This window comes from Asterias amurensis, chromosome 15 (assembly GCF_032118995.1).
Source record: "Asterias amurensis chromosome 15, ASM3211899v1".
In the NCBI taxonomy this organism is placed as follows: Eukaryota; Metazoa; Echinodermata; class Asteroidea; order Forcipulatida; family Asteriidae; genus Asterias; species Asterias amurensis.
Window position 1 is genome coordinate 16,281,104 of NC_092662.1, and position 19,784 is coordinate 16,300,887.

Below are 19,784 nucleotides of genomic sequence, written 5' to 3' on the forward strand. Positions count from 1 at the left end.
TGAGCCCTGCGATTTTGTAGAATTGACCCCAAATTCAAGTCATGTATTGCAACTTTGTCGTATCGGTTAAAGTCAAACAAAGAGTAGCCCCAGCTTTAACCACCTGTAATACATAACGTTGCCTTAAGGATCATCTATAAACGGTAAAATGTATAAAAATTAAAAAATTACTCACAAAATTTCAGGTAATGCACAAATAATCTCTTCAAAACATGTCAACATTCTTTACAGTAACGGCGCATAAAAAGCCTTTTAGAAAGACTCTGCTAGGGTAAAAAACAAAAGGCCATTAAAAGTGTTTGCATTTATACCATATTAACCCAGTGGGAGACTATTGGTACGCTAGAAACTTAAAAGGTTAATACTTTGTTCTCAGTAATGTGCGCTTGCTCAGAACTACGCAAACAATGGGAATCTACCTGGTAAGTCTGCTGCCACCTAGTGTTCCAAAGTCTGCCAGTCACCTAACTAACATCATCACAATAATCTTGGTTGTGCCATTTTGGGAGTCAACGCCCATATGTGTTATATACAGTATATTTTGCATTTTAGGCGACATGGCGTTTACACACTTATGATATTTTTCATACAAATTGAGGCCCAGTATGGTGGGCAAGGCATACAGTGCTTCAATGGTTGAAGAGTATTAAGCATGACGTTGAATTGAAGAGGTCAATAGGTCATCTTCAAAGGCCAGCAGCTTGTACAGCGACGTCCCATGGTCAACAGAAATCTTGATCAGATGAATCCTGTACAATATTTACATTTAATAAGCTTATATACACACTAGAATGATCAAGAATTCCTCGCAGTGAATTTTGTTTTGAAATTGTACAATCATTCCACAAAAATCTTCAAAAATGTTGGATTAAATCCATTTGACTTCACTTCAACTGCAAGACGTGCATGACAAAGTGACATGCCGCCAGCGGGTCTGTGATCTCTCTCATCTTGCCCCGCCCCAACACCCAGTCCGGCTGCACCCTGCGCACCTTCCGCGGTGTTGGCATACCGCTGACGTTGAGTGCGCTGGTATTCAGGAAGCTGCATGACATGGTGGACGTGTTGAGGCCCTTGGACTTGGCGAGTGCGCGCTTGGAGTCCATGCTGAACTTGCGCTCCGTGAGGCGGTTGATGCCGCTCAGTCTCTCTGTACTCTTGGGCGCTGACAGGACAATCTAAATGAAAAGGAAAACAACAAATCACAAACTTCAACTCCAATTTGACCCAAAAGACTCAAACACTTCTGGTGATGAGTTATAACAGAAATGTTTTTTCAGAGCGCAACACGGCTGCTTCTAAGCTTGGACCTCCGTGAGGGCGCTCATAGGACTTGTGACATCATATGCAAGGGGTTTATTAGCACAAAAGAATTGGAGTGAGATACAACCTTGTGGATCAGAGGAACTGTCGTTTACTGTGCAAGAGTCACCGAGTAGAAAAATTTCTGAAGACCTTGTTTGTATTTAGCTTCCTTTGGCCAAACTTTCAAAATTTGGGTCGTGAGAATGCCCCCCAGTTATAAAACATCCTGGAGAGAACCATGCTATTGTAAAGTGAATGAGGTATTGAGTAGCAATAAGACCAACCTTGGCTCGTCTGGCATCCTGACACAGTGTGCCCATCAGCATGCACACTTTGGAGAAGATCTGGGTGCCTTTCTCTCTGTACATCTGCATCAGGTCTAGCATGGTGCTGATGGAGTCGGGTGTCTCGAAGACAGCGTCAGCAGTCGGAGCGTACTAGGAACAAGACCAAAATGAAATGTTTAGCTTTTTGAGAATGCAATGTCTTCATGTGAATCACTTTGTCTTAATAAACCCATACTCTTATTTCTCATAATGTATTTGTTTTCAAATAAAAAAATAAAAAAATAAAAAAAACAATATAAGTGAAGCTTGACTGGGTATTGGGCTCAATTTCTAGCTAAGCAAGCACTACAAAATTGTGCTAACCAGAATAAGGTTACCAGCTAAACTACCATGTCAAATTAACAATCTGTCACTGGCATCCTGCTTACTTTCGCTTAGCAGAAAATGGTTAAGCAAACTTTTTCTGCTTAAAGCCTGGTTCATACTTCCTGGGAATGCGATGCAAAATTTGGTAACGCAACAATCGGTACGCGCTCCCTTTCCCTTTGTGACGCAATGAAATTCGCTTAGCACGAAGCAGTCGCAGGAAGTATGAACCGGGCTTAAGCATCTCTATGAAATTTGGCCCTGCTCTCGTCTTTGTCTAGTGAGAATCTTTATTCATAACTGCCTCCTATATAGCCTACAGGGTACATGACAACATACCTTGGTCAAGTTGAGGAGGATGTCAACGCAGTACTTGATGATCTGCTTTGACGGTAGACTACGATTGCAGTTCTTGATCAGGGTGAAGATGACGGGAACACCTTGGCCTTCCACTAAACGCTCGCAACATGTTGCAGACAGTCGCGTCGCAATTTCTAAAAGAGAATCAAGGAATTGTGTGTTGTTATATGATGAAACAGCGGAATGAAAACAGTTTTGATAAGGTCACTGTAGTGTTGTCTTAAACATTATGATGCAATTTTTGATGCTTTTAAATTTAACTCTCCTACTGTCGATGACCAATCAATATCATCCACTGTGGTTCATGAAAGATAGCTAAACTATGCCAGCCTGCAATGTGATAACAAGTGGTGAATGCATCCACACAGTACACAGTCAACCCTCCTACTGTCTGACCATTCAATATCATCCACTCTGGTTTATGAATGATAGGTAAACTATGCCAGCCTGCAATATGATATCCTAAATAGAAGGGGTTCACCACTATTATTATTGCTGATTAAAGACAAGAGATTAGCCAAATATACAGATATACCTCCACACCCTACGCCCATTTTTTTTACAGCAAAGTCACACAGAACTTTAACCACATATTTTGAAGTGAAAATTCGGGGAAAATAGACAAAATCTGATAAATTCTCATACGTGATGAGAGCATACCTAAGCTGATGAGAGCCTCCAGCAGCCAGGACACCTGTCTGTACTGAAGCAGGTAGTCCAGAGCAGACGTCATTCTATTGCACAGTTTCTTCTCCTCTGTGGCAGCACTGTTGGCTTTCATGCACCGGGCACGGACAGCGGCGATCTTCTTATCTTTAGTGCTGCGGCGTACATGATGGCCGCGCCAAACAGCCTATGGAGGGGGAAAGCCAGAAAAAGTTGTCATTCATTAGTTTTTAAATGCGTCAAGAGATTTGGAAAATCTATTCTCATCCGGATAATCTACATGATGGTTCAGTAATGAGACTGCATGAAAATTGTTAATTGGATAAGTTTCCTCTTGATGCGAGTACAAAGCCCACTGAATTTACAGAACGTGTACATTTAAGAGGTTACAAATGCTCTACATCAATTCAAATTGAAATGTGAAGTTGTTGACATACACTTTCGTCAGTTTTGCCTCTTCCAAAAATATCTTAAGGCAATTTTGAATTTGGAGCCAACTACTTCATCAAATTTTGAATTTGGAGCCAAGTGGCGAATTGACAAATTTCCTGACTTGAAAACAAATCTAGCAGAAACCTCATGAGAAAACTAGAGGAAATTGAACTCTCCGTACCTGTATTATTAGAGCAGCAGCTTTCATCTTCTTGACGTACTGCCTGGCAAGCCAAACTCTAGCCTGAGTCTGGACTCGTACTGCCGCAGCGTTCCTGTAGGCCTGGTGCTGCCGGACACAGCGCTGCAGCGAAATCACTCCACGTCTGAGCTTCAAGAATTTAAGGCGTTGAAGCTTGGCTCGCATCCACATCTGTCAAAGTAAATAAAGTCAAGTTGTATAATTTAATAAAGACCGAACTGCCCGAGTCTGTTTTATGCACAGATAGTATTTTGTGGCGTGTTGTGGTTCAGCAGTCAAACAGACTGGACTCAAGCTCTGGTGTTTCTGATCAGCAGAATGTGGGTTCAAGTCCTTGCCTTAAGCAAGACACTTTACCATTATTGCCTCATTCTTTGGTTTGACATCACTAACACCACACCCCAGCTACACACCCCCCCCCCTCCCTAAATGAAATAATAAAAACAGCAACAAAATGTGTCATTAGAGATAGTCATTACATGGTGTTACCAATAGTCATTACATGGTGTTACCGCAAACCTTTCTATATTGAATTGATGTTATAATTACCTGTATAGTAAAAATGGAATTCATTTTCTCTTTGGCGGCTTGTCTCATCTTGTACATCCGATAGACACGCTGGAGGCGGATTGCTGACAGATGATAAACGACAACGTAGGAGAACTTCTCAAGCTGGCCTTGTCGGATTTGTCTCTTGGCCTAGACAAAGGGTTGTAAGAGAAGTAATACTATTAATGTGCCCAAAAGTTGGGAAAAAAACGACTTTGCAAACTCCAAACTTGGTTTTTAATGATTTCTTCCTTAGAGCCGGGTACAAATTGTGCCTGCAGGAAACCCAGGGTCTGCGGCTTTTTTGTAAATTTGATGTCACAAGATATATGGTCTGTACATTTGATTGGACAGGGTGAAAATAAAACATGTTTATTTCTAACTTAACTAAAAAAATTCTCACCTCAATATTTCTTCGCATTACAAATCCTCTGTAGTGGCTTTGGATACACACTGCAGCTTGCCAGTTCCTCCTCCTCACGGTGCACTCTCGCCGTGCGATCATCCCCCTTGCATGAGCTTGCAGCAAGAGGGCACTGTTTCTCACCATCTGGAATCGTCTCTCCTGAATGTAACCCCTGTACACAGACTGTATCCTCACCGCTGCTCGGATCCTCCTTGCAATCTCCCTGGCTTGGTTACCGCGTGCGAATGACTGTATCACGATGACAGCTTCACGTATGGCGAGGTACTCCATTCGCTGAGAATGCATCAATCTCAATGCGCGATATCTCATCTGGACGACTTGAGTGGCCTGCCTCATGGAGACGTAGTCTTGCCTCACCTGTCGACCCTTGAAGTGAGCTCTAATTTTGTCAGCAGCATTCTGAAGCGCGACGTACTTGCGCCGCTGGATTACCATCTTGTATTGGGATTGGATTTTGACAGCAGCTCTCAACCTAGTCGTGAGTCTGCGGGCGCACTGACCACGATACTGGGCCTGAATTATGATGGCTGCTTGACGGAGCGTTTCAAAATCCTGACGCTGTTGCCTGCCGACAGCAGCAGCCCTGAAGTACTTCTGAAGAGTTTTAGTTGCCCGGGTGATTTTCTTGTACTCCTTGACGGCACAGTAACCTCTGTAAGCTGCTTGAAGTGTGACGACAGCCTGCTGAATTTTATGAAAGGACTTTCTTGCCACAAAACCCCTGAAAGCAGACTGAATTCTAACGGCAGATGACTGTTGCTTGAGATACCATTCGCGGACTGCCTGGCCTTCTCTGGCTGCCCTGTACCTCTCTTGAAGAACTACAGCAGCATGCTTCAACTGAAGGTACCTCTCCCTTTCACGCTTTCCTCTTACGTGCGCTTGAACTGACACCGTCGCCTTCTTCAGCAACTGGAACTCACTCCTCTTGGTGAATCCTCGGAAATACTTTTGGATGGTTCTAGCGGCACGAATCTGCTTGGCAAGCTGTCTGGAGACTCTACCACGCCGATAGGCTTGGATTGTGATGACTGCTCCACGCATGATGTGGTAGTTCCGAGTGGCTTTCAGCTGAAGGAGATGTGCTCTGTATCGCCTCTGCACAGCAACTGTTGCTTGTCTGGTTACTTGGTATGCAACTCTCTGTCTCATTCCCCTGTAGAATGCCTGGATAGTTGTCGCCGCCGTCTTCATAGCAATGAAACCCTGCCTTGTAGTATAGGCTCTATACACAGCTTGGATTGTTACTGCAGCTTGGAGCTGTGCTTGGTACTCTCTGCAGGCATTCTTCATCAGAAGCCGAGCTCTGTATCGTGTCTGGAGGATGATTGCAGCCTTCTTCATGGCGACGAAAGCATTTCTCTGTCTGTATGCTCTGCAAGCAGCTTGTATTGTAGTTACTGCCTGTTTCATCTCGATATACCTACATCTGACGGTGAAACCTTTAAACACAGCCTGAATGGTTATAGCTGCACCACGTTTGATGGAGTAAGCTCTCATGGCTTGACGTCTCAAGATGTTCGCTCTGTACCTCTCCTGAACAACCACTGTAGACCTCTTCAATAGCTTATAAGCTTCGCGTTGTTGCTTGCACCTGTATGCAGCCTGGACTCTGATTGCCGCTTGCTTCAGGGTAGCATAGTTTCGTCTTTGTACACAACCTCTATAAGTAGCCTGAATTTTAACCACACACTGTCTAGTCAGCAAGAAGTCCCTTCTTGTTGATTTGGTTACAAGGTGACCACGATAGAATTGCTGAATTACCACGGTGGACTTGATCACTTGGAGATACTGTTTGCGAGCCATGTACATTCGACACTGTGACTGGATAAGAACAGTTGCTTCCTTGAGCTTGGCGTACTCCTGAGTCGCCACATGCATTCTGTACACAGATTGGATGAGCCGTGCAGACCGATGTTCTCTCACAATTCGGCGGGCGACATTTCCCCTATAGACAGACTGCAAGACAATAGCAGCCATCTTCAAGGAAGTATACTTGAGGTGTTGAGCAGTAGCCAGTCTTGTGGCTCTCCAGTACTTCTGTATTACGCAGGCAGCCCCTTTAGTTTTCAAGAACCGAACATGGGTATAATGTGACTTGAAGTTGCACTGGATTCGAGTGGCAGCAGCGTGTAGTTTCTGGATTTGCCGGCGGACAAGGAAACCCTTCACGCATGCTTGGACTGTGATGCAAGCACCCCGGTAGACATGATATTCTGTTTGAGACTTCTGTGCAAGTCTTGTTGCCCTGTACCTTCTCTGGATTGTAATTGAAGCCATGTAGAGCTCAATGTACTTGTTGTGGGTTTGGAGCATACGCACAAGCGACTGAATCTTGATTGCTGCTTGCCTCTGGTTTTGGTATAGCTGCTTCATGACGTGCATTCTGTAGTATGACTGAATAATCCTAGCAGAGCAATGCTCTAATGCCACACGTCGCCCAACTCTACCTCGGAAGGCGGACTGTAAGACTACGGCAGCTTCCTTCAAATTGATGAAGTCTTGATGAACTTGTTGAGAAAGTTTGGTAGCCCTCCAATGACTCTGAAGAATAACTGCAGCATCTCTTAGCTTGTTGTACTTCAGGCTAGCAGAAAAGGCTCGATAAGTCTTCTGGATTTGAGTGGCAGCTTTGTGTACTTTGCTCATTTCTTGGCGTACTAAGCACCCACGAACCCAAGCCTGCACAGTGATGCAAGCACCACGGTAGATCTGATAGTTCAGTTGCTCAACCTGTGCCTGCTTCTTGGCTCGATACCTGATCTGAAAGGTAGCAGCAGCCTGTCTCAGCTTTGTGTAGTTACTGTGAGCCTGATGCATACGTACTAGAGACTGAATCTTGATTGCTGCTTGCCTCTGGTTTTGGTATAGCTGCTTCATAACGTGCATTCTGTAGTATGACTGAATAATCCTTGCAGAGCGATGCTCAATAGCCACTTGACGCCCAACTTTACCTCGGAAAGCAGACTGGAAGACTACGGCAGCTTCCTTCAAATTGATGTAGTCTTGATGAACTTGTTGAGACAGTTTGGTAGCCCTCCAATGACTCTGAAGAATTACTGCAGCGTCTCTTAGCTTGTTGTACTTCAGGCTAGCAGAGAAGGCTCGGTAAGTCTTCTGGATTTGAGTGGCAGCTTTGTGTAATTTGCTCATCTCTTGGCGTACTAAGAACCCACGAACCCAAGCCTGCACAGTGATGCAAGCACCACGGTAGATCTGATACCTGAGACACTCAGCCTGTGCCTGCCTCTGGGCACGATACCTGATCTGGATTATCACAGTCGCTTGTTTGAGGTTGGTGAAGTTGCTTCGCACTTGGTACATGCGTACAGCAGACTGGATTTTGACAGCAGCCTGCTTTTGGTTCAAGAAGCTACGTCTTGCCACCAAACCACGATATGCTGACTGGATGATGACAGCAGAGCTTTTCAGGCTCACATACTCCTTGACTGTGTGTTTTCCCAAAAGATAAGCCCTGGTATACTTCTGTAGACAGAGAGTTGCCTCTCGCAATGTGTTGTAACTGTGTCTGTCCCTGTATGCCTTGTATGATGTCTGAATCTGGACGGCAGCCCTGTGCTTTGCGGCCATCTGCCTCCGCACCGAAAAACCTCTGAACAGAGCTTGAAGAGTGATGATGCCATTTCGTTGGTGATGGTACTCTTTCATCTGTCGATCTCCACTCTGCTTAGCTCTGAATCTTCTCTGCATAACCACCGCAGCTCCTTGGATAGTCAAATACCGCTTCCTCAAGATGTACATGCGAATGTAAGACTGAATCCCAATGCAAGATTGTCTCAGTTGAGTGTATCTTCGTCTGGTGAATGCTGCACGACAATGAGACTGTATTAACACAATGGTCGATCTGAACTTCAAGAACTCATTACGAGTAGCCTTTCCAACCAGATAAGCCCTTGTGTGTCTCTGTAGACTAAGAGTAGCTGCTCTGATGGCCAGGTAGTGTTTCTGTTCCCTGTGCATCTTCCACACTGACTGGATGCTCACTGCGGCCTGAACCTGCTGGGCAAGTTGTCTACGGACTAGAACTCCCCTCCTCCATGCCTGGAGTGTGATGATAGCTCCTCTCTGAATGTTGTACTCCCTCAGCTGCCGACTGCCTTCCTGTCTGGCACGGAACTGCTGCTGCAAGACCAATACGGAACTTCTCAGGGTCTTGTAGGACTTCTGTTCCCTGTGCATCTTCCAGACTGACTGGATACTCACTGCAGCCTGAGCCAGCTGAGCAAGTTGTCTACGGACGAGAACTCCCCTCCTCCATGCCTGGAGTGTGATGATGGCTCCTCTCTTAATGTTGTACTCCCTTAGCTGCCGACTGCCTTCCTGTCTGGCACGGAAATGCTGCTGCAAGACCAAGACAGAACATCTAAGAGCCTTGTAGGTTTTCTTTGCAGTATATCCACGATAACAAGCCTGAATGAAAGTGCAGGCTCTTTTCTGATGGAGAAAAATTCTACGATGGATGAAGCATCGTACAAGGGCCTGTGCTTTTACAACACTTCGAAGGTATCCAGCACGGCGTCTGGCAATCAAACCTCTGTAGAATGACTGAAGGGTGACGGCGGCTTCTCGAAGCTTCAAGAATTCTTCTTGGACGGCTCTAGAGTACACAATGGACCTCCAGTATCTTTGGATTTCAAGGGTTGCAGCCTGAATCTGAAGATACCTTTTACGCGCTAGGTGTGCTCGGAATTGAGTCTGTATTGCTATGGCAGAAGAACGTTTCTCCAAGTACAGACGTCTGCAGGAGAAACCTCTGAAGGCGGACTGAAGAGTGATGCAAGCATCACGCTGACGGATGAACTCCATACGCTGTTTATGGCCAGCACAGTTGGCTCTGAACTGCAGCTGCACTGCGACAGCAGCTTGGCGCAATTGGATAAAGTTGCATCTCTCCCTGTGGCATCTGACTGCAGCTTGTACAGTAATCACGGCCTGTCGCTTCTGAAGGTAGAGTCTGCGAGCAATGAAGCAGCGCACGGCAGATTGAATGACGATAGCCTTCAAGGTTCTCTGATAGAGCCTTCTAGCCAAGAAACCTCGAACATACGACTGCAAAGACAGAAAAATAAAAGTTTTGAGTTAACATTGTCTACATCTGGTGACATTGTCATCCTATCAAGTGACTCATAACATTTTAATCGGGTGACCTAGGAAAAATTTACTAGATAAGGATTTGAACTTGAACAAAATTTAGAGAAAAGTGAGACCACTAATTAGGGGTGGATAACTCAGTTGGTCGATTGCCAGTACATTTATCCGGAGGTTGCAAGGGAGAAGCAATGGTTTTTAAGAAGAGAATTACTGTAAATCAAGGTGCAACGAACATTATGATGAAAGTAAAACCTGACGAACCTGTAATGAGGTGGCAGCTTCATTTCTCTCCTGCTCCATCTTGGCTTGTCTCAGTCGCTGCACCTCTCGGCAGGCTAGCACCTGACGTCTAAACCCTTGCAGTCTGATGACCGCACTCAGCAAATGCTGGTGACGTTGTCTTGTAAGGAATGAGCGTGCTGCCTGTTGGATTGTCACGGCTGCAGCATGTTGTGCCTACAGATCAGTTTTAATAGTTTTAATTGTGGTATAAAAGCGTGGGAAGATCACCTCAAATAAATCAGAGGTTTTATAAGTTACATTTTAAACTGCAAGACTGCAAATAACAAATGGAAAAAGAGAAAAGTGTTGTAGTGGCACTGTCAAAATCAATTGTAAATCGTAGTGGCTCAATCAAATTACTTTGAAAAAATCTTTGAAAAATCTTAATATTTAGATTGCCTTAATAGAGAAGACCAACTTTACTAAATGCACACGACCGCTTTTATTTTGATAAAGTTTGATGCAAGCTTTTGAATGAGTGATTCTTCATACCTGTCTATGTTTGCGTAACTGACGTAGTCTGTAGGCTCGATACACCATCTGTATAGTGCGAGCTGCTCTGGCCTCTGTGCGGAGATCCAAAAGTCTTGCGCATAAATAAGACACATAAGTGATGACAACCTGAGGTGATAGAAATATACAAACTTTGATTACCAAATCACAGAAACAAGCATAATCGGTTCAAACACAAATGTCAGTCTGCAAATATTCAACCCAAAAAAATGAATAAATAAAAATTGTTAAAAATCTGCAAGGGGGGTGTGCAAAGGATCTTGCAATGACATCTAGCAAGTGTCATCAGCAAACAGTGTTGTTTTTTCTATGATTATTGTTCAATTGTTTTGAGTAAAAAGTCTGCCACCTACTGCCCCAATGGCTATGGTGCCATTTGCAAATTTACAATTTCCTTGTCAAAGCACCCTTACCACAGGGTAGTTATTCTGCCCCCTTCAAGAGCAAAGTTCAAAAGCTGAAATAACATTGTTTGAGGCTGAAATTTGAATGAAGCTAATGAAACCTGGCTAGTACCTTTTCATCAGGGATGGTGTTGGACATCTCTGCAGATTTCACCACTCCGGGTACTCCGCCGAGTTCAGACACATGATTGTAGAGCAGCTTGAAGTTCTCCCTCTCATTGCTTAGTAGCTTATCATGCTCTCCTGGCTTGCCAGTACCTGGGTAGAATTCAATGTTAAGTCAGATTTGAAACTAAAGCACAGTGTATACAACAAATAAGAAAAAGAAGGCAAACCATAAATGGGAAAAAACCATGACTAGAAATTTCACACTTAACGCCATTCGGTGTGAACTCAGCATTAAATCTTTACAGGCAATGGCAAAAATTTCCAATGCGTCTGGCGTAAATACCGCTTGGCCGTGTGGAAAAAAATTCGAGCGGATGCGACCAGAAGCCAAGACCCAAATTGCGCATAAAGATGGTGTCTGTCGGACTACAACCGGGACTCAAACCCACACTCTGCTGATCTGAAAAACCAGGGCTTGAATTTGCTGCTCTTAACCACAAGACAACATGGCAAAAAGTGACTGTCTATATGTGACTTCACAGGTTCTAGATTCTTGTCCAACAAGAGTGTAAACTGCAGTGTTGTGTTGTAATGGGAATGGACAGGATAAGTCTGCGAACTTGAATGAATTCTACACTTGACTTACTGGGGCTGTAGACGCTGGACCAAGTCCCATCAAAGCTATCGTCATTCCCACTGTCCAGTGCCTCATCACGTCTCTGATACTGTGTCTGAGTGGTGTCCTGACGTATTAACTCTAGCGGCAGGAGGGACGGGTGGTAGTGGTGGACCAGGTAGCATAGGGCCCGACCGTCTGAGAAGGCAACAGTGAAATTCTCAACCTGCAAAAACAAAGAGATACCAAGTCAGAATTCTCCTTATAACTGCGATCCGCTAGTCAAAATTCTCTCTCAGTGGTCTGGCTGGATGGTTCAGTTTTAAAAGATCCTTTAAAATGCAAAGTCTAGACCAGTGGACAAAAATTGGCAGATGAGTGAAAAAACAAGCCAGTATTGACCCACTGGCTAGGACAAACTATGTAACTATGTAAACAACAAAACATTATGTGCTCATAAAACGTTATTTATAAATGTTAGTGTGAGTAGAATTCACCTTCACTTTAATAAAATGTTTGGGTAAACATTACATTTCAACATTTCTTATATAAACAGAGCGCCCCTTACAAAAGGAAAATTGTTGTGTCCCTTCAGGAGCGAAGTACACGACCTACTGATTTAAAGAAACAAAATCCTAAAAAAATTATAAAAATCTTACAGATCACAGACCCTGGCACTCCTATTGTTTAAACTTCTTACCTTGAGGTCGTAGAAAGAGCAGACCACCTGACACCACTTGAGCAGTAGACTCAGCCGACCACTCTTGAAGTAGACATTGGGCTCGTTGGAGTCTCGTCTCCCATCCATCAGGTTTGACCCCATCAGGGTGTTGGTCAAGGAGAGCCTTGAGAGGGCGCTAAGATGCTTCTGAAGACGTAGGTTCTTACGTAGGAAGGTGATCTCCTCTTTGAGCTGCTGCTCGTTTAGGAGGAGGCCAATCTGTTAGGAGATGACGATCATAGGTAAAGAACTTGAACAGATTGGAAAATATCTGAATTAAATATTTTTACCAAAGTATGTTATAATTAGTATCAAATCCTGGTGCTTATTATAAGAATGTTTGTCTTTATTTTGTCGAGTCCGGGTTTCATTTTGGTGACGAAATTTTCTTAAAGATTTGACTCAAGAATTTCCCAAAAGATCTGAAATAAGTACTGCTTAAAATTTAATCTACCTGATACTTGAAGATAACTCTCCATAACAGCTCTAGTGTCTTCTCTCGATGGCCGTCAACGATGACGCGAGCATCCACACCACCTCCTAGATATTTAAGCAAAGAAAAAAAACATTGAATTTTTTTGCGACCTTATGAAAAGAAGAGGGGAAGGGAGGGGAAAAGTATAAAAAAGCTGTAATTCTGGCTATTGCCTTTACTTACCCTCTAGGTTCATTGCTTTCAGTGTTATCTCCACATTGTGAATCTTCTGGAGGCGACTGATGGCTGGACAACGAAGCTGGGAGGATAGCGACCAGTTATGAATCAGCAACTCTACCACGCGCCTGAGGATGGACAAATATAAGATCTGGTAAATACTGGGAGAGTTGAAAAGAATCCTTGGATATTGACAAGTGAAAACGCTGCAAAATTTGTGAAATTGCCATCTTACAATTTTAGCAACTCCAGCTGGCTGTGCGAGAAAAGGTTAGGTAGAAGCACCTGTCAAGTTGATAACTAAAACAACCCTTTAGGCTAATAGGTTAGGTTTGCAGTGCACCATGTGAAAGTAGTGGTGGTTCTGAGAAGAACCGGTGGTTGACTACTCAACATTTCAATCTGTATGCTCTGATTGTCTTCAAGAAAAACAACTCTAGAAAGATTCTAAGTGACTTCATGAAGTCCTTAATGTTAAAAATGAAAACTTATTTCAATCACTCACGCGAGTCTGACTCCACATCTGAGATCAGTGGCCAGTTTGGTAACGGAGAAGTCAAACTCATCTAGCGCAGTCTGTTGGTGAGTGACGTTGTAACCCATGAAGCTGAGATGTCTGGTCAGGTCACCCTCCCCTTTGAGGTACTCACGGGAGAAGTGGAGCAGGATGTCACGGCTCGACTGTTGACGGAAACATAGAATGTCTGAAACAATTATTGCACATTCTTAGATGTCATTTCTAATAATCTCAGGTAACATTTTCTGAACATCAAGGAGAGGAAAAAAATTGTATAATTGAAGTATTTAATATATAAATATCAGGGTTTTCCACTTTTTAGTGGTGTGTCCAACATGAACAACTTATTTTCAAGTTTTACTCATTTTCTTGGCATGGCAGAAAATTTTTGTATCAAAGTTTCATATCAAACAAGACTGTCAAGCATGAAAAAGAAATCATGAATTTTTTTTTTTAAATCACTTCTTTCTCCCTTGCTCTTTGAAACAACTTACCTTGAATTCTGAGTCTTTACAGAAGAGGCAAGGGTCGTGGTCTATCAATCTTGTCAGCTTGGCCCGGTCCAAGAAGAAGACCAAGACCAGGAACTTCTTGAGGGTGAACTGAGATAAGGCTTCCTCGTAACCTTAAAAAAAAAACAGAGTAGAAGTCAAAATTAAAAATTTGATGTTACAACTTGCTACTTCTTGAGTTCCAATAGAATTACAGAAATGTCATAAACAGAGTGAGATTTTTACAATATAAAGAAAAGATTTTTTATTATTCCACTTCAAAGAAAGGACATGCTTTTTTTGGTTAGCAACTTGTCATCCCACTGAATTACTCTTCTTGAAGTCCATCAAGTGCCAGTGAGATTCTAATTCTAAGTTTGTTGCCCAATCAGTGACAACATCTCATTTCCCAAAGTCCTAATAATCAGTCAATTCTGTTGATAAACTTTTAGAAGAAGCAGTAAGATAAACCTAGAGTACCAACCTGGTCCAAACAGATGAGGAACAGTAGGATGGGCGAACTGGGCAGCTATGTCAGGGTTGCCAAGTAGACGGGTGATGATAAAACGGGAAAGGCCCACGACGTCCGTATTACTCTGTATGGGTAGAATCTCACCGTAGACAGTCTCCAGGCCAACTCGTAGCCAGAGGGGATTGAACGATAAGAACAGGTCTAGGAGCTTCTGTTTAATACCTAGTGGTTTCAAAGAGATATTTTCAATGAACGTTGCAGTTTTATTAGTGCAATAGTGATTCAGGCCTTTCTTCTGATATGTAAATGATGTAAGTCCGGAGGTCCCAGGTTCATTTTTCATTTTTATAACGAACATTTTCCCAGTTAGTTGCCATTGTGGTCACAAATTGAGCCGAATCTGCTCAGATATTTGTCTATGTGATTTCATTGGTATAACCCCCATCTAGATGTTACCTACTATTAGTTCTTTGATGATCCTTTTCAATAAAATCTTACCGTAGTCAGCATGCAACTTCCGATCCATCCTGACCGACAGTCGCCCTTTCTCAATCTCTGCCTCCAGCTTCTGAAGGACGCGTACTATGGGCTCGCTCTGGAAGAGCATGCAGGCCCCACGACGTAGACGGTTCAGCTTACGTCTGGCCGTGTAGGCACGGAGGGATAGATCCTCCTTGGATGGGGCTGGTACAATGCTGGCTTTACTAGATGACGATTCTACGCACAGAGTGCCTGCATCAACTGGGTGAGGAAAAAAATGATACAAAAGTTTATACAATTTCAGTTCCCCAAGGTAGCTTAAGTTATAAATCAAAGGTGAGAGACAATGCTGACAGATACCAGTCACCAATTAGCATGGTATTTTCCATGGGTTGAATTTGTTGTGCTTAGCTACCTTTTGAGATTAAGCAGCACTGAGAAATTGGCCACAGGAAAGGTCTGGGTTTGGACAAAACTGGTTTGAACACATAATTTATAGTTGAGTATTTACTTTTAGTAGCCTTGCAGCTTGGATCCGTTGGGCAGTCATCAGGAGTCAGGACGTAGTTCAACCAACGAGTGAAGCCTCGTTCCTGCTTCTCCATCCAGCGCTCGTCGTAAAACATGTTCTTGGCTGCGAATGGCATCGGGTGTCTCGGTATAGCTACAACAGAGTCAAACATTGCAACATGTTAGGGATGTACAGATTGAAGAGAAATATTAAACAGTGTGGAACACTCCAAAGCAATGATGTTTTTGAATCACATTTTAATGTTTTCCTTTGTTTCTTTCTTTTTTTTTAGAATGTGTATTTTTCTTATATTGTTCTCTTTACCAAAAAAAAGGAACCCAGTTTCAATAAAAATATTGACACCTCAATCCTGATAAACTAACCTGTTCTATTTGAGTTCAGTAGATTCAGCTTTGCCATGGGTACACCTTTCATGGGATCTTTGGGCTTGTATTGACCTCCGACCTTCTTCTGAGCTTTGGAATTACCAGTCGCCGACGACGCACCAGTCTTCTTGCTAGCAGCCGCTTTCCTCAGGGCCAGGGTTCTGTTCATGGGTCTCTCCCTTGGAGGCTGCTTCTTCACTTCTGCTTTCTTCACTTCTTGTGGCCGAAGTTTTTTGACCTGGCGTGGGGCCTCATCTGTTGGGTCCGAGAGACGCTTTCTACCCAGCAGGCGTGAGGTGACAATACTGGTGTGGACCTTGAAAGCGTCTTCATCCAGTTGGGTGGAGTTGTCTCCAATGAAAACTAAATCCTCTTTCATGATTGGTTTGTCAGTGGAGAGGGGTGGTTCTTCATCTTCAATAGTGAGGGTTGTCACTTCAAGCTCTTCAAGAGGGAGGGTTGGCTCTGATGAGAGTTCTTCAACAGACAGGGGTGTCTCACCATTGAGAAGGAATGGCTCCTCAACATTTACAACTTTGGGCTCAGATTGACAGCCATCGGCAAAAAGACATTTCTTGCTTTGAATGTCAACAGAAAGAGATGGCTCCTCTTCTGGTTTCTCAACAGTCGGATCCACAGTGATGTTGTCATGGCGAGTGAAAACGCAGATATTTGGCTCATTCAGACTGTCTTCAAACTCTTGTGAAGAGCTGCTGCTCCCAGGGCTATTGTCTGCATCCTCTCCCGCTGTTGTTGAAAAGAGCATCTTGCGCAAGCTGACCCGTTTGGATGACACTTCAGCATCGGGGGCCTTGTTTTTAGTGACAGTGGTCGTCGCCTCTATGGATAGACGTTTTGGGCCGATACTCGCATCTTCAAAGTCGGACATCATCAAGAATGAAGACTGGTCTTCAGGCTTTTCCTCGACTGGCATTTTGAACAGTGCAGGCTTGGGCACGGCAAAGGGTTTGGCCTGCAGCAGCGGAGACATGCCCCTGCACACTGACAGCGTCTGCCTCTTTACATTCTCCAGCAGGAGATCCTCAGCTGTCATTGGCATCCCGTCACCGTTAATCTCCGCCAGTGAACTATCAAGAGCAGTGAAACCTGGGCTCAGCTCGCCTGGGCTTCCTGATGGACTGGGCGTGCTAAGAACGATGCAGGGCTCAGGGTCCACCACAGGGTGGAGCACTTGCTTAGCCAGAGATTTACGGGTGCCAGCAGAGCGCCTTGCACCCGGAGCTTGATTCTCTCTATTGTCCTTTCTTGCCCTGCCAATAGAAGCCCGAAGCATCTTGGGTTTTTGTTGAGCCCGTGGTTTGATGACCATAGTTGGCCTTGCTGGTTTGAGGTCTGCCCTGGGCTGAGTGGTCTTCAAGGGAACTTTGCGGTGGACGGAGAAGGTTCCCCTCCTAGCAGCTCCCTGTAAAATAAATGAAGTTCAGCATTTTCACAGGCATTGCCACCTTGTTTTTTGTTTTTAAGAAATTATAAGTTTAATGAAACAAAGATACAGTTTGGAAAAAGCAAAAAAGTTTGTATGATTTTTGGCCTGGTTTTACACTGGTTTTCTGTATTTCCATAGTTATTTTATTTTTTGCTTTTATGGGCCTTAGCTAAGAACCATGCAGGGCGCCACCAAATGTGTGAAAAAACATTATGTTCCAAAATTGAAAAAGCAGGGGGAAGTTTTTCCAGTCAAATTTCAATTAACTTACAGGGGAGAAAACTTCACACATAATCATATATAAAAAGCAGTAAAAATAGTTTGAGTGATTTCATACAAATCGGTCTTTAAAAAGCAAAAAAACGTACCCTCTTTGGTGGATCAGTTGCTGTTCCCAACAATATCACCTGCAACCTGAACGCACCCTCACACTTGAATGTGACCAGCTCTCTCATGTTACCCTCGTCAGTGGGCGTCCATGTGAACGGTAACCTCATACTCTCACATTCATCCAGCTCCCATCTCTCTGCTGGGATGGAAAATCCCTTAGCACGGGGAAACTTCTCTAGACAGAGTTCCTGAAGAAGTCATAACAAGAAAGGAATATTAAAGGGTCTGCTAAAACTAAAAGTATACAAACAATATCAGTTTAAAGAGCATTTGTAGCGTTTGGCAAATATCACAGTTTAGACTGCAAATTTTATTTTCATTTGATTTATCTGTTTTGAAGTCAAGGACTCTCAGAAAAGCAAACTTCATCACTGTACGAGCCAATTACCCAAATGGAGAGAAGACAAGGAAGGGAGTTTCAGTTGTAGATGTGGAAGGAAAGCCTCAGAGCATTATTTAGGGAAAACACTTGTATGCAGTCCAATCTTCATAGTGCACCGACACAGGCGTGATATAAAACGGGGTCCTAGTAGAGTACAGGTGGCAGGCAAGGAAGGATACCACTTTTGAAGGATTCTGAAAGAATCGAGACGTTACCTTCAGGTTCAGGGAAGGTTTAAGATAATGCATACCTGGGGGAAGTCACATGGATTCTCCACCAGCAACTCTCTGGTTCGAGATGTCCCTGTCCTCACATCGTCGAAGCACACCATCACCTTCTTGGTGAAGTGCGTCAGCCTCAGCAAGGGCAGGTCCTCCTCAGTCGTGGCATCATTTTTGGGCGTGGCTTTGTGGGGAGTGGCAGTGAACCAGCTCTTACGAGTTTTCTTTGGGGTTGTGGTTGTAAGGTCCCCATTCGGCCATGAATTCATGGCTATTGGTGACCCACTGTTATTTTCCATGGTGTTGGTGAAGTTTAAAATCAACTGCTCAACACCATTTTCTTTTCAGATGAACTAAAAGAAATATAAAAAAAATCCATTAATGTCTCCTTTTTTTAAATTATAAACGTTAGCAAATGTGGGTTTTTGGGGTTTTTTTCAGTTCAGACCAAACAGTTTGAAAATTCTATTATGTTATCATTTGTTACGCTCCCCACTTTATTAAGCTTATTTTCATAACTTTTGTTTGCCCATAATTTACCAATAAATAATGGCATGTATGAGCAAAAAGAGGAGTCATGAACACTGGAAATCCAATAAATACTGCAAAAAGCAAAAGTACAACAATAAAAACAAAAGCATTATTTTTGAAAATATTGTTTATTATATAATTTTCAACTGGGCCATTTTTGTTGTTTTTGTAGTAGTAGTAAGTAGCTAGGCAGCTAGGTAAAGCTCATAAAACATTTAATTACATGAAACACGTCAGTCAGTAAAAGTTTTTTTAAACACAACAAATAATTCAATTCAAAACAACATACATAAACATCATTCTAAACTAAATAAAACAAACAATTCTATGGCCGAAAATGTGTTCCTGTTTTAATTTTTTATTTTTTTATAATTAAAAATAGGTCACAACAAAATTCGAGTCAAGTGTCAACAAATTGTTTTGATAAAATTATAATATTATAAATTGTAATTGACGAACTGCCCTCATATCAGTGGAATAACTAAACTACCACCATCAGCAGAGAACCAGTGTCGCCCCTAACACTTATTATTCACAACAGTCCCACACACAGTCGTCACACAAACGGTTACCCGACACCCCGACCGACACACGGCAACGCACACACTGCACGTTGTCGTTCGTGAAATTAAAATTTTTATAATATATGCACACGTTTTGCAGACGCGTTTTCTCTCTTTTCAATTCCTACACAAGGACAGTAAGGACACCTCCTCTAACTTTGTATCCAAATTGAACGGAAAACATTAAAATTTTCGGTTATTCTTACCTGAAAACGCGGCGAAATTACGGCGAACGTTGACGAAGTCTCTAGCTATCCAAAAGTGTTGTTTTCACACATGAACCAAAACTGCCGCATGAAAAAATTCTTTCGAACCAACCAATCAAGTTGTCCGCAGAATACTAAAACTGACCAATCAGCGTTAAGTTAGCGGGCATTTAAATTGACCTTTG

The 19,784-nt window shown here is 43.2% G+C and overlaps 1 protein-coding gene across 1 annotated transcript; it reads right to left on the reverse strand.

The window, feature by feature from the left end:
- Positions 1–88: 88 nt before the first annotated feature.
- On the reverse strand, positions 89–19,705 carry LOC139948156 (abnormal spindle-like microcephaly-associated protein homolog). Its single transcript, XM_071946210.1, has 23 exons — positions 19,600–19,705; positions 18,329–18,652; positions 17,675–17,884; positions 15,857–17,282; positions 15,474–15,626; positions 14,981–15,223; positions 14,495–14,704; positions 14,014–14,144; positions 13,508–13,683; positions 13,009–13,130; positions 12,805–12,890; positions 12,330–12,569; positions 11,660–11,855; positions 11,018–11,163; positions 10,481–10,609; positions 9,968–10,162; positions 4,571–9,664; positions 4,168–4,317; positions 3,598–3,789; positions 2,979–3,171; positions 2,298–2,452; positions 1,590–1,742; positions 89–1,178 (listed from the first exon to the last, which is right to left on the reverse strand). The coding sequence occupies exons 2-23, from the start codon at positions 18,596–18,598 to the stop codon at positions 885–887; spliced, it is 10,164 nt and encodes a 3,387-aa protein (XP_071802311.1). The 5' UTR covers positions 18,599–18,652; positions 19,600–19,705; the 3' UTR covers positions 89–884.
- Between the last annotated feature and the right edge of the window lie 79 nt (positions 19,706–19,784).

Coding starts and splice junctions, on each gene's coding strand:
- LOC139948156 (XM_071946210.1), bottom strand. CDS start 18,598: ATGGAAAATAACAGTGGGTCACCAATAGCCATGAATTCATGGCCGAAT. Junction 11,164..11,659: donor GTCCAGCGTCTACAGCCCCA/GTAAGTCAAGTG, acceptor AATTCTACCCAG/GTACTGGCAAGCCAGGAGAG. Junction 3,172..3,597: donor CTGCTGCTCTAATAATACAG/GTACGGAGAGTT, acceptor CCCCCTCCATAG/GCTGTTTGGCGCGGCCATCA.